A 13,715-nucleotide genomic window follows, 5' to 3' on the forward strand; every position below is an offset into this window, starting at 1 on the left:
TAGTAAGTTTTCCTTAGACACTGCAGAAGCAGACACCAAATTTCTGTCGGTTCCGAAACCTCAACTCTTGCGCACATGAATATTTCAACACAGTGGTGAGCTCAAGGAAAGGGAAACCAAACACACGAGTTCGTTTTCTTTATGACGTTGCAAAAAGCTATACATCCACTTCATTTCTGCCCTGCAACTGGTCTCTCTCTCTCTCTCTCTCTCTCTCTCTCTCTCTCTCTCTCTCTCCCTCCCCCTCCCTCCCCCTCCCTCCCTCCCTTCCCAAGAACGGTGACAACAGAGTGAAGACCCTTCTTTGGGCAATGACTTGACATTTAGTTTTTTCCATCATATTATTAAAGTGGATGAGCTACAGCACTGATAACAGCATTAGGATGCTGTCTGATTTCTTTTCTGCCCTTTCCCGAATAATCCCAAATGTGAAATGTGCCCCTTTCACTCTACATTTTCACTGTACATCTCCACTGCAGCCCCAAAATGTGTATGGCTTTCTTCTAGTTTTTCTTTGGCTGCACCAGCCATTCTGTTGCCCGTTCACCTGAGCTGGAAGAGATCCTTCAAAAGGTCTTAGTCTTTTTGAGAAAGAGGAGGAAACTGTGGGCATTTGGACACTGATTCAAATGAGGGTTTCTGCTAGCCAAGGAACTGACCAATCAAAGGAACCTGATCACTCTGTTAGAGCCAATCCGATTGCTCTGCTTAGGGCCAATCCAACTGCTCCGCTTAGGGGCCAATCGGATTGCTCCACTAGAACCGATCGGATTGCTCTGCTTAAGGGCCAATTGGATTGCTCTGATTGCTCCACTAGGGCCAATCGGATTGCTCTGCTTAGAGCCAATCAGAGGCAGCAGCTGGCTGCCCGAAAGGTATAAAAGTGTAGGAGTTTGCCTGTTTTTCTCTGTTCAGTAGTTGTAGTCTGTTGCTGGAGTTGCTTAATAAAAAGAGCTGTTCTGAAGACTTGTGGAGTTTGGGATCACTGAACCTGCAGACTTAATAAAAACTGTATACTAGAGTACAGGCGTTGGAAATTTCACACACACTTTAAATAAATGTATGGTTTTCAGATGACAGCATCCCTCCCTCTCTTGCCCATGCCACAGAGATCCCCTCGATCTACTTTTAGCCCAGTTCCCCTAAATGAAAAAAAGAAAGAATTGAAAGAAAGATCTCTCTCTGCCTTTTGCCTCTTTCCTAGATTGCGCAAGTTAGCATTCTAAACTGAATGCTTTGTGAGGTTTTTTTTTTTTTTTAGGTTGACACAGCAAAACATTGTCTGGGGGAGAAAACCAAATCTCTCCCCCCCACCCCCCAGCTAATCTGCTCCCCTCTCCCTCCCTCTCTTGGCTACCCTGTGGTAAAATTCAAAAAGAAAAAACAGACTTGCAGCAAAGACTTGGAAGTCCTCTGTGTGAAAAGATGAGTCAGAGACTTCCTCTGCAGGTGATGAATTCTATTTTCTGCCTCATTTCAGAGTGACATCAGCTGGAAATTCCATTGCTTTCCTTGCTCAGCCCGTTCCAGCTGTGATATAAAGGCGGGTCGGGTGCCAGGAGAGGCTATCAGACATCGGCGCAGCCTCCAAGAGAATCTGGTTCCAGTCCAGCTCCTGCCACTCCTCTCTCCCAGCCATGAACATGAAGGTCAACGCGAGTGCCTGCACACTGACACTCATGCTTCTCTTCGCTATGTGCTGCCAGACCTTCGCTGCTCCAGGTCAGTTGCTTTCCATTGTGATCGCCATAGTAGATGAAGACAAGGTGTAGATATAAGAGGACCCCTTTTTCTCCTGGCCCAAGAAGGAGTCGACCCAGAAGAAGAAGCTTCAAACAGCGCCCTGCTTTGCTCCCAATCATTCCCACGGCTCACAACCTGCTGGGAAGTTCTCCTGTGCACGCCCTGTTGAAATCCAACAGGAAGAGTGCAAGAGCAACTTCTGTTCATTTCCATGTAGCAAAACGTCTTGGAGGACAGGAATCTGCCCTTCAAAACAGTGCGTGGAGCTTTGCCCCACAAAGAAGAGTGGGAAATCTGTGCTGTTAGATATTGGCAGCTAGATTTCCTACAGCATTTCTTCTACCAAAGTTTAGCCCAAAATATTATGCCATCTCCTTCTTCGTAGATTAATAGCAACCAACAGAAGCAGCGGACCATGCTTGGTGGCTTCAAAAGCTGCTGAGAGGTCCAGCAGAACTAACAGGGGCAATCTTGGTCCATCACCTCCCAGATAAACAAAGTATTGTCTGCCTCCAATTTCGGATGAGCATCTGTCTGAGTTGGTTTAGGTCGACGCAGAGAGTGGGAGACCCTTCAGGGCCTCCCGAGCTCTGCTTTGTTCAATTTTTCATGGGCTGGAAGATACCCTTGGGCTCCTTAGGCAGGGAGTGGATTAACCTCTGCCCCGTTTCCAAGGCCAGGCAAGCAAAGATGAAATGACCCCCAAGCTTTTGTGAGCATGTGCAGAGCCAGGAGGGTTCACTAGATCGGTGTGGTTGAAATTGCCTGAAACCGATTTGGACCATTAATTCACCTAGCCGTAAATCAAATAAGTAAGACAGACAGACAGACAGACAGACAGACAGACAGACAGACAGACAGACAGACAGACTACTAGAGGAAGCATCTCTCCAGATTTCTGGATCTGCTGTAGAAGATCCTTTAAGCAGAGATGCCAGTGCTTGAAACTGGATCCTTCTACATGAAGAGCAAGGACTGTGCCTCCAGATCAGCCAGTGCCTTACATTCGAGGACGAGAGATTCCAAGGCAGGATATCCCTGGTGGGTTCTCATTTTGGAATCCTGCTCATTTGTTTTCCTTTTCTCTTCCAGAGGGAATAGATCCCCCAACGTCTTGCTGCTTGAGCTACACATCAAAGAGAATCCCACGCCATTACCTTTCAAAGTACTATGAAACCAGCAGCAAGTGTCCTCAACCAGGTGTCGTGTAAGTAAAATGGCCATATTGCTTTAGAGGATGGGGAAAGGGGGAGCCGGGTATGTCCTCTGACTTAGCTAGAGGCCTGGCATCTGTAAGAGCTAGACGTCGTGATGTACGATGGACAGAAATCTAAACTTCTTTTGACCTGATGAGGTGCCTTCACTGGTTCATTCCACACTCATTTGTTAATGTGCTTTCATTGCATTTTAGTAGATTTTCCTGTTCCGCACAGGGACGTCCAGCTGCAAAAGCACATTGAAAGCGCATTATCCCATGTGTGCAGAATGGGCCCGGGATGGCCCAGGCTAGTATTTGGACGAGAGATCACCAAGGGAGTCCAAGGTTACTGTGCAGAGTCAGGCAACGGCAAGCCACCTCCGCTTCTCTTGCTTTGAAAACTCCACGGGGTTGACGTAAGCGGGCCGTGATTTAACGGCACTTGCACGGACCAGCAGCTAGTTTAGAAGAGCGGGGGAAATTTGGACACAAGTGGGTCAAAAATGAACCAGTCGTTCCTTTCACTGTGGCTTCTTCTGTGCGAAAGTCCCTTGGCATGGCAGATTCCTCTTCGGCAGCACAGTCGAAGGGGAACTCTCGCTGGCGTTCCACGCGGTTTCAAAAACGAACCCCGCACTCTACTCCCATTGATGTTGCCACGTTCCCACAAAACCTTATTTTGCTCAGAGCAGCCACCATATAGAAATGGTCAAGGTGCAGTGACATGGTGGAGGGCACTAATAAGTAACTCCAATTTCCAAATTAAGTCTAAAAGGGACTGTTTCTGTATCTGGAGGTGCCTGCAGCCATTGGCATCGCACGCCCTGGCAGAGGAAGCTTTGGGTTCTGTCCTTGAAGGCCCAGGACTGCCAAGAAATATTGGCAAATGGGCTGGCATCATTCAATACCTACCACTGAACATTTCTTTCCCATTTACTAAAGTTGTGGGGAGAACTAAAAGAAGGGGGCAGGAACAGGGAGGTCTTAAAGCAGGAGTAGTCAAACTGCGGCCCTCCAGATGTCCATGGACTGCAATTCCCATGAGCCCCTGCCAGCATTTGCTGGCAGGGGCTCATGGGAATTGTAGTCCATGGACATCTGGAGGGCCGCAGTTTGACTACCCCTGTCTTAGAGGAAGGGAAGGAGGCTGAAAATTCTCTCAGGCCAAGCAACGGCTAGAGGTTATCTGGTATCAAAAGAGGATAAGAAAATGAGTGTGCCATTTTGTTTTGTTTTTATTTTTGTCCAGGTTTGTTACAAGGAAAGGCGTTCTCATCTGTGCCAACCCCTTGGAGAAATGGGTCCAAGACCACATGGATTACTTGGGGCGCAAGTGAGCTGAGCTGGGATGGAATCGCTTCTAGAGTACTGTGAAATCCCCCGCCCACCCCAAGATTTCCTGCCAAGTAGAACAAAACTATTACCTCGAGTCTGCGTCGCCCTTTTCCAGGGGCGGCTGTCGTGGTATATTGACCCACTCAGGGATTTGTGAGGCTACTTTTAAGTTGTTTTGTCCGATCTGACGCTATTATTCCTGTTAATTATTTTATTTAAGTGAGCAGCCTTTTAAACTATCTTCTTATATGTATTTATTGGTGTGTGTTGTATGAGCTGGAACAAATAGAAAACAGGATTTTCTGCAATAAATATATATATATATATATATTTTTACAATATGGCTTTCCGAATGGTGACGTGTTTCTTTCCCTCTCCAAAACTCCGTACCTGACACCTCCGTACCTTCCCACCCCCTTGCAGGTCCATCACTGGCCACTCTGAGAGGGGACATTGTCCCCTATATACATGTGGGCAGAGGGAACAGCTTTAGCACTAGCAGAGTACTTAGAACTTGTGAACTTAGACAGATTGCAAGTGGATGGGCACAAGGGATTGTGTAAGTCTTGGCTCTTTTGGCCATTTCTTGCATTTTGCAGGGGGTTGGACTAAATGACCTTGGAGATCCCTTCCAATTCTATGATTCTAGAAGTAGAGGGCAAATAGTGGGAGAGTAGGGGAAGGCCAGGGGCTGAGGACAGATGTGTGTTTTCTCTCTCACTGCACGAACATACATGGAGTCAAGCCATGGCTTGTTCAGATCAGTTCTGCCATCTCTGATGGACAGCAGCTCTCCTGAGTTTTGGGCAGAGGTCTTTCCTGTCGCTGCTATCTGATCCTTTTGGCTGGGGATTGAACCGGGGACCTTTAGCTCGCCAAACATGCCAACCACTGAGCTGTGTCCCTTCTGCCACTTCACTGAGTGACGCTTTCCTACCATGTGCCTCTAGCCCAGTGGTTCTCAACCTGGGGGTCAGGACCCCTTTGGGGGTCGAACGACCCTTTCACAGGGGTTGTGGCAGGGCAAGCAGCTTGGCCGGGGGGGGGCGCCATCTACACAACAACCTTGCGGGGTAGATCGAGATAGAGCATTCGTCTGTCTGGAGCGAGATCGGCGTAGTGGGACAAGAGGCAGAGCTGAACTGAGAAACCCCAGGAAAAAAAAACAATTTATATACAATCATGAACAATGGGTCTTCAAGCCATTGGTCAGTTTTGGTTTAATTTCTGTGGAAGAACCCTTGCATAGTTTTATGGTTGGGGGGTCACCACAACATGAGGAACGGTATTAAAGGGTCGTGGCATTAGGAAGGTTGAGAACCACTGTTCTAGCCTCTGACTACAAAAGCCACAGGTCAGGTCGCTGTGAAAGATGGGGGCAGTGGGGGATTCTCACCCAAGTGTTCGAGAGAAACTTCAGCGGGGTGGGGAAGGACACTAAGCCATGGGCCGAATGCTAACATCTGGAAGCAGCTGTCCGAGAGCACCATCTAGTGGCTATTGCTGAAGAGCACTGTGTGAAGAAGCATGTGTAAGCATACCAAAGCTCCCACTTAAAAAAAACACACACACATGGTTGGTCTTTAGTTCTTGCGGAAGGAGATGCTTGAAGGACCTTGTGGAGAAAGCAAGGGTTTCTCACATGTGTTCCCCTTTGGGCAGGGGGTGCATAGACCCTCAGGACTGGGAGAAACCCGAGACTGCCTAGTCATAACTCCTACCCAATGATGATAGGGTCGCCAACTTCCTGGCGTGGCCTGGAGAGCCCCTGGACTTACTACTGACCACCAGATGGCAGCGATCAGTTTCCTTGGAGAAAAGGACTGCTTTGGTGGGTGCTCTGAATGCCATTACACCCCATAAAACCCCGATTTCACCTGGCAAACCTATAAGGTGATATGTTCTGTGCATGTTCTGTGAAGAGAAGTCTGAAGTCCCCGATATATTAGTTCTTATTCTTATGTATTTCTTTGGAAATAGCTTTTCTTTGGGCAGAGCCATTTTTCAAGGGGATGGTCACTACTCCAGCAGAGTTCAAGTCGTTATAGACCCAAATGGGGATCTTAGACAGACATGCACACCCCACTGCACATCGGCAGCTCAGGAGGGGGGGATCTGGCAATGCTATACCGTAGCAAGGTCCCAGCAATCCATCCTGTCATTCTTTGCATCCCCCACTATTATCAAAATGGGACTACAACTCCCAGGCTACATGCAGCCCAGGAATGGTATACCTGATGTTGGTCCTGTTGCTTTAAGTCACTTTTATCCTACGCTCTTTCAGGTTGAATCGCGGCACATACTTTTAAAACAACAACAACACTGAAGCATGCAAACCATAAAAAGTGCAGCAGGAAAAAAAAAAAACATTTTAGAACTCACAAGCCCCACTGTGAACAGCCAGACAAAAATATTAAAATGGCAGCAGGAGGATTAAAATACACACTGGCTCACAGTGTCAATAGCACGGATAGCCTAAAATTTATTTAAATGAACAAAACTCCTGGGTAGGTTTAAAAGAGTCTTAGGCTGGGGATGAAAACAACAGGCTCGGTGCCAGACAAATAGCTGTGGGAGAGAGTACTGCATAACGTATTATCTGCTCTGGTTACATTTTGGCATGCAGAGCGAAGCATTAGCAAATAAGACCTCTGCCCCATGGAGCATACAGTCTAAAGGCAGGCAATGGGGATTTTAAAATGCTGACAAAGGGGAGGATATGAACAAATGCAATTTTTCTGTCCCAGGAGGAGGACCAAAAGGGGTCAGAATCAAAAGTTTGCAAAAGAGGGAGGTTTTGAGGAGAGATTTACAGGAAAGGGGGAAGTGCCCCCTAGAACTGGCCCAGCACGCACTCGCTGCTGGAAATGACACATAGCTCTGCTTTCCTTCCTTGGCTTCCCCTCCGCAGCCCTCTGGGGCTTCCAGCATTTCAATTATTAATTGGCTGCTTTGTGCAGGCCCAGCTGTGGCGGCATGAAGTCCATTAGCTTCGTCTGGAACAGGCCCCAAACAAAGGGGGGCAGCTTTCTAAGCAACCCATTTAGAGAAGAGAGGACGGACAAGGTGGCGAGACGAGGAAGGGGTGGGCAGGAGGTGGCCTCGGTGAGCTTGCATGGCCCATAACATTTTTGACCAGCGGTGTACCAGTGGCTGAGGGGGAGGTGGAGAGGGGGCGCCACTATACTCACAACAGCCCTGTAAGGTAGGCGAGTTGCAAGGTGTGACTAGCCCAGCATCATCCAGCGGTGTACCAGTGGCTGGGGTGGAGGTGGAGAGGGGACGCCACTATGCTCACAACAGCCCTGTAAGGTAGGCGAGTTGCAAGGTGTGACTAGCCCAGCATCACCCAGCAAGCTCCCAGGAAGAGTCGGGATCCCAAATCCCAGTCTCCAAGATCGTGGTCCGGCACTCATCAGAATTGCCAAATTGGAGCAATGGGACGCAGAAGGTAATCTTGCACGTAATCAGAGAAAGTCCCATTCAAGAAGGTATTTCTGCACTTCTGTTTATATTTCTTCCTAAGCAGGCTGCCTTGGATGCGACTTGCGGCCGCTGCCAATCAAATCCTCCCCGTTTCCCTCCTTTGGGCGTGGCTAGCTCGAGGGGGCGTGTCCAAAATTGTCCCTTCCAGCGGCGACGGCAGGAGGAGAGCGGCAAAGGAGGAGGAACAATCAGGACACGAAACCCCGCCTCCTTCACCAATCTGCCCAATAGCGGCGAGCGATGCCCTCCGCGGACCAATGGGCAGAAACAGCAAGCCGTGCGGCTAATTCAGCGGCGAGGCGAGTCCGCCAGGGACGCGGATTGAAACACCGCCTCCTGCCGTCCGGCTGTCCAATAGCCGCACGGCGAGTGTGAGTGGCAGCCAGCGCGGGCCAATGGGCGGAGCGAACCGTGTCGCCGTCGAGCGGGCCGCCTGATCGCCCCGTGGCGGCTAATGGAGCGGCCGGGGGGCTCTGTCAGGCACGTCCCCAGCCCGCTGCCCAAAGGGCTCCTGAGCCGCCGCGGACTCTCCGGCCCGGCCTCGGCCCCAGCCGGAGGAGGAGCAGCGGCCGCTGTCGGCGGGACGGGTCTGGCGGACGCCGCCGAGAGAGAGGCGTTCGAGCGGGGGCAGGTACGGGAGGGAGGGGGCCTGAGGAGACTCCTGGGGAGGGGGAGGGGAGAGGCCCGGGGAGTGACGCGTCGTGACGTCAGCGCGTTCGGCTCTCGCGCCCCCCCCCCTCGCTGTGGGTGACCTTGGGGCTGACGCCTTACCTCCGCCTGGCTTCCCTTGCGGGGTTGTTGTGTAAGAAGAGAGGAGGAGGAGGAGGTGAGGGCCGGGTGTGTTGTCGCCCTGAGCTCCTTGGAGGAAGGTGTGGGATGGAGAGTGCATTTAAATGCTTGCTTTGAATAAATAAATCCATACGGCCTTGCTGTCTTGCGGTCATCCTTTAAAAACACAAAGCTAAACAAGAACAGAGTCCAATGCAGGCACATTTTCTTAGATGCAGTATAGTATATTGTATCAGAGGAATATAATGTATCAGAGGAAGTGTGGCTGCAAACTATAATATATTGTATCTGAGGAATGTAATATATATTGTATCGGGGGAAGTGTGGCTGCACAGGAAAGCTCATACCTTGAATAAAACTTTGTTGGTCTTAAAGGTGTCACTGGACTCTGCTGCTTCAGACCATGGCAACCCACTTGAATAAAAATTGGGAGACAGTGTCACAGTTAGAACAGACACGTTCAAATAGCTGGACCATACTTTTCATAGAAAATAACTTTGCCAAACAGTGTTATTTGTAATTGTGGGAGGTGTGAGGGCTTCCTTTTCAGACGGTCTGACCACTGTGCTGCACTTCTGCTTAATATAGTTCTTATCAATATACAGATAGTTTGTGTGGGCCAGATAGAAATAAAATATACATAGGATGATGTATAGCTAACACCATGCCTTTCTAAGGAGAATAGAGTGGAACAGCCTTGAAGAAAAGATTTCGACTTGGGTACATTCTCTTTCTGCTTCTTATCTAGTCTTACAGAAGCCACAACCCGATTAAGCAACACTAACTTACTTAAAAGAGCTGGGGTTTTTTTTATACACTGATTTTCACTACCCAAAGGGATTCCAAATCAGCTTACAAATACCTTTCCCTTCCTTTCCCAGCAACAGACATCCTGTTAGGTAGGGTGAGGCTGGGGGAGCTCTAAGAGAACTGTGACTAGCCCAAGATCACCCTACTGGCCTTATTTGGAAGAGTGGGAAATCAAACCCAGTTCTCCAGATTAGAGCCCTCCTCTCTAACCATTACATCATCCTGGCCTTAAAACCCTCACCTACCCATTCTTCCTTCTCTGTTGAAAATAGTCTCCTATCAGTTTTGTTGAGAAGCTAAATTTGTACGCAGGAAGTCAGGTTCTCTCAAAAGCGTCACAGCTATATTTGTTCTGAACAGCTATTTAAAGATCGCGTTGACACCAGTAGAGACAAAGGAGACGAACGGAAATGCTAGATATTTCACCTTCTAGTTTTTAGCTACTGTCTGATTGGCCACTATGCAGAGGTGTCTGTCTCCCGAATGAGATCCTAAATGCACGCAGTTGAGAGCAGTAAATGCTCACCCTACAAACTCTGCCTTTCTTCTTTCATTAACAGTTAACAGCCATGGGACTAAGCAAAGCATTTTAATCCTGGAGATGATGAGGTTCAAGCCTACTTGGTAAATGTAAACTGCCTTACTAGGTCAGATCAGTAGTCCATCTGTCTCTACATTCTGTCTGGGGCAATGGACAGCCAGGTGGCTTAGGGAAGCTCCCAGGAGGATGAGAATACTCCCCTTTGTTAAACCCAAGCCTCAGGTAATTGAAGGACTGTGCTTTCTTGGGCATAAAATCTCTCCCTGAGTGAAGAACTCTCTGTGTATGCAGTGAACAACAGACACACGTTTTGTGCTGCATCTAATATTGCTTTTGGAAGGTGAAGATTTCCTGAAGATGCAGAAAATGCTAAAACCCAAAGCGCGGGGGGGGGGGGGGAGGGGGGGGAGAAGTGGGCTACAGAACCAGCAAACACCATGCCCTTTTAACAAGGTGTGTTGAGAAGTAAAATATTTTCCTCAAACTATATTTGCACCACTAATCTCCATCTTATTTTGAACCATTTGTTAATTTAGTCTACCTTGGACCTCAAAGGATTTCTTGTCTAGCATCCAGGTACTTAGAATCATAGAGTTGGAAGGGACCTCATGGGTCATCTAGTCCAGACCCCTGCACTATGCAGGACACTCAAATCCCAATCGCTCATCCACTGTAACCTGCCACCCCCTTAAGCCTTCATTTAATGATTCAAAATCTGATGACATATGACAGAAGCAAGTGCCTGTAGTGCTCAGCCCATCTTATCATTTTAGAACAGTCTTAAATGGACTCAATACGGGCAAAGAGCTACAGCTCGGTGAAAACAGTGGGGAGGAAGCATGAGAACTAGTGGTGGGGAATTAAGACTGAAGCTCTGCTAGCTCCAGAACTGAGAGATGCAAGGGATTAGCATTGGTAGTGGGCTAGGGCAGAAGGCTCTTAGATAATGGGTTTAGGATGGAGGAGAGGATCTTCTGCTAGGCTCCACTAAAAAGGAATTCTGTAGCACCTAAAAAGCTAAAAAATATATTTTTGCATATACTTTCATGGGCTAGAACTTACGTTTTCAGATACTACACAGGGAGATATATATAAATGAGATCATGAAGAAGAAAAAATGTGAACCATAGGACAAAAGGGTCTTTAGAGGCAGGTATAATTATATAAAATTCACACCCCACAATTGATAGACCACTCAGCATAGCAGGGAATCTCCCTTTCTAAACAGTAGATATGAGACAATCAACCATTCAAGGAATACAGGGGCAGGGCAGAGAACTTGCTCAGTGGCAGAGAACTTGCTTTGCTTGCAGAATTTCCTGGATTGAGTACCTGGCATCTTCAGTTACCTTTCACTCAAGATGCCAGGGACGGAAGCCGGGAAATTCTGAAGTAGCAGGTGCTGGGAGAAGCCTTTGTGTGCCTGAGACCCTGGAGAGCTGACAACACGGGCTAATGGGGCCGGGTGGAGTTCCTGGAAGAGATGTCATCTGCTTGATAGCATAGTAGGAAGGCAGCAAAGATGAACTGTTCTCATTTGGGGTCAGCAGTGTCAACCCCATGGTGGTTTCTCATTTTCTGTCCCTAGGGTGCCTTCCTAATATGTGGATTTCACAGCCTGGCGCTCGCTTTTGCCGGATGACCTAATTCCTTTGTAGCAAGGCTGCGGCTTTGAAAGCCCGATCTGTAAGCTGCTGTGCGAATAACTCCATTATTCTGGCAGCTGGTGTCAACAACTATCAGTTGTAACACAGCAGAAGATGGCACATTAAATATTTAGCATACAGAAATGAGGCAACTTGCTGGAAATCGTTAGGGTTGGTAGAGCAACTGGTTTTAAGAGCTCTCTTGAATATGGCACAAGTAGCTTGGTTTTGTCTAGAATGTGCAGCCTTGGCCAATGGGGCTGTCCTGGGGGGGGGAGTAAGTACTGTATCTCATTAAAGAGCTTTTGCATGCTTAGTTTTTGCCCTTTGGGGAGGCCAAGGTACACTTTGAGTAGTGTGCCTGCTTAAATTGAGTGATTTCATAGTCTAGGTTATTTACTTATTTTACTTTTCGATTTATCCCCCCCCCCCCCGAGCATGCTGGCTTGGGGGGACTTCTACCATTTAAATTTGGCTTCCCACAATTGGAGTTTGTACAAAACTTCATAGCTCTTGTGGTAGTGACTAGTAGAAATTCTGATAATATCTGAGTATCAGGTTTAATAATGTCAAAAGAATCTGTTTTCTGAGAAGGAAGGGTATTGAGAGGTCCTTGTCTGAGATGTCATGTCCTCATCTAGGGAAGGCTAGGGGGATTATTGGAAGAAATTAGGGTACAATTAATTTGGCTAAAGTGACTGCAAGCTTAATACTTGCCACACCTTCACGGCTGAGGAGAGCAGATGAGTGGGGAACTACACCCAAAACTTTGTGCCAGCAAACTACCCTTATGTCATAGAACCCCCCCCAAGTTCCACAGAACCTTCACGTTGGCCCAGCTTAATCTTTTGGCATCTGCCCTTTGAGGACGGAGATACCTACATATTCGATGCTCCCAGTGCCTTTGCTTTTGTCAATCCAGCACAGTTGAAATGGTTGGGCATGTGTTACTACGTAAACTCTACAAAGGCATGTCCTCCATGCATCCCATCCCTCTTCTATCTAAATTCCCAGGCAGATTGGACAGATTATGCAAAGCCTTCCTCCTTGAAGACCACTCAAACAGTAATCTGCTCTTAAAACATCCTCTTTGTGATTTGCTCTGCAGAGGACAATTGGATCCAAGCTACCCTTCTATGTGGTTTAGTTAATGGTATCTTTTTCATAGATGACTTTTCCTAAGAATATTCTTGCAGCTGCTGCAGGGTGTTCAGTTTCCCGTGGTGCTCATTTCTGAGTGACGGTCAGTAGGTCACGATGACTTGAGTGACCCCATGTTCAGTTCTAGAGGAAGTCTCTTGGGGTGCAGGTGCTCTCACCCTGCAGTCTAGCTGTGTGGTTCTGCTTCTCACCAGTAGAAGGCAACAGATGATCACTATTAGTGCCCAGATTGGGGCCATATTCTAGGCACCCTGAGATTCTCTGCTGAAGCAGCTGAACATCTTGGAAACAAATGTTGGAACTTCTGATCTAGGAACAGTTGGCCATGAGAATGCACAGCGGGCTTTAAGTGCGTTTTACGTTTGGGTTTCCCTGTCCAGCTGCACAGATTTTGAAATTTCTCTATGTGGTTCCTGTATTTTTGGCCAACATAATGGGTTGCCCTGGAATAGGACTGTGGAACTACAGTGCAAAGGTCCCATTGCTCAACATGATGGCTTCTCTGTTTTCTGTGCAAAGCACAGCGAAGTTGTATCTCCTTGGAATTGGAGTTGTGTTTAAGCACGTTTGAGTTCCATGTTCTTTATTGGATTGGGATTCTACATTTGGAGTGTCTTTCACATGAGTGGGATGGGTGAAGACAGTGTAGGTCAGACATGTGGAGGAGTAGAGAGAGTTGGTGGTTGTAGAGCAGGGGTAGTCAACCTGTGGTCCTCCAGATGTCCATGGACTACAATTCCCAGGAGCCCCTGCCAGCAAATGCTGGCAGGGGCTCCTGGGAATTGTAGTCCATGGACATCTGGAGGACCACAGGTTGACTACCCCTGTTGTAGAGTGAAGTGTGCCAATTCAAAGGTATCTTTGCTTGGGCCAGACTCTCTGGAGTATTCTGACGTTCTCCCAGAAGGGGAGAATGGGCTGTCGGCCAAAAGACTTCATTGGTTAAACAAATCGGATCGGATGGTCAGAGGATGAGGGCAGTGTGAGAACACTACAGTATGCAGGT

At 48.0% G+C, this 13,715-nt stretch overlaps 2 protein-coding genes across 2 annotated transcripts in view; both read left to right on the top strand.

Moving 5' to 3' along the window:
* The first annotated feature begins 1,556 nt into the window (after positions 1-1,556).
* Positions 1,557-4,617, top strand: LOC143824359 (C-C motif chemokine 4 homolog). The gene is made up of 3 exons (XM_077311559.1): positions 1,557-1,722; positions 2,836-2,950; positions 4,191-4,617. The coding sequence occupies exons 1-3, from the start codon at positions 1,638-1,640 to the stop codon at positions 4,276-4,278; spliced, it is 288 nt and encodes a 95-aa protein (XP_077167674.1). The 5' UTR covers positions 1,557-1,637; the 3' UTR covers positions 4,279-4,617.
* A 3,573-nt stretch (positions 4,618-8,190) lies between these two features.
* Positions 8,191-13,715, top strand: part of HIP1 (huntingtin interacting protein 1) — a 46,852-nt gene continuing 41,327 nt past the window's right edge. The window contains exon 1 of the mRNA XM_077311794.1: positions 8,191-8,393. Within this exon, the coding sequence (XP_077167909.1) occupies positions 8,217-8,393 (177 nt within the window). The 5' untranslated portion in view covers positions 8,191-8,216. The remainder of the gene's footprint in view (positions 8,394-13,715) is intronic.

The sequence above is a fragment of the Paroedura picta genome, chromosome 15 (genome assembly GCF_049243985.1).
Source record: "Paroedura picta isolate Pp20150507F chromosome 15, Ppicta_v3.0, whole genome shotgun sequence".
In the NCBI taxonomy this organism is placed as follows: Eukaryota; Metazoa; Chordata; class Lepidosauria; order Squamata; family Gekkonidae; genus Paroedura; species Paroedura picta.

Coding starts and splice junctions, on each gene's coding strand:
- LOC143824359 (XM_077311559.1), top strand. CDS start 1,638: ATGAACATGAAGGTCAACGCGAGTGCCTGCACACTGACACTCATGCTT. Junction 1,723..2,835: donor CCAGACCTTCGCTGCTCCAG/GTCAGTTGCTTT, acceptor TTTCTCTTCCAG/AGGGAATAGATCCCCCAACG. Junction 2,951..4,190: donor TGTCCTCAACCAGGTGTCGT/GTAAGTAAAATG, acceptor ATTTTTGTCCAG/GTTTGTTACAAGGAAAGGCG.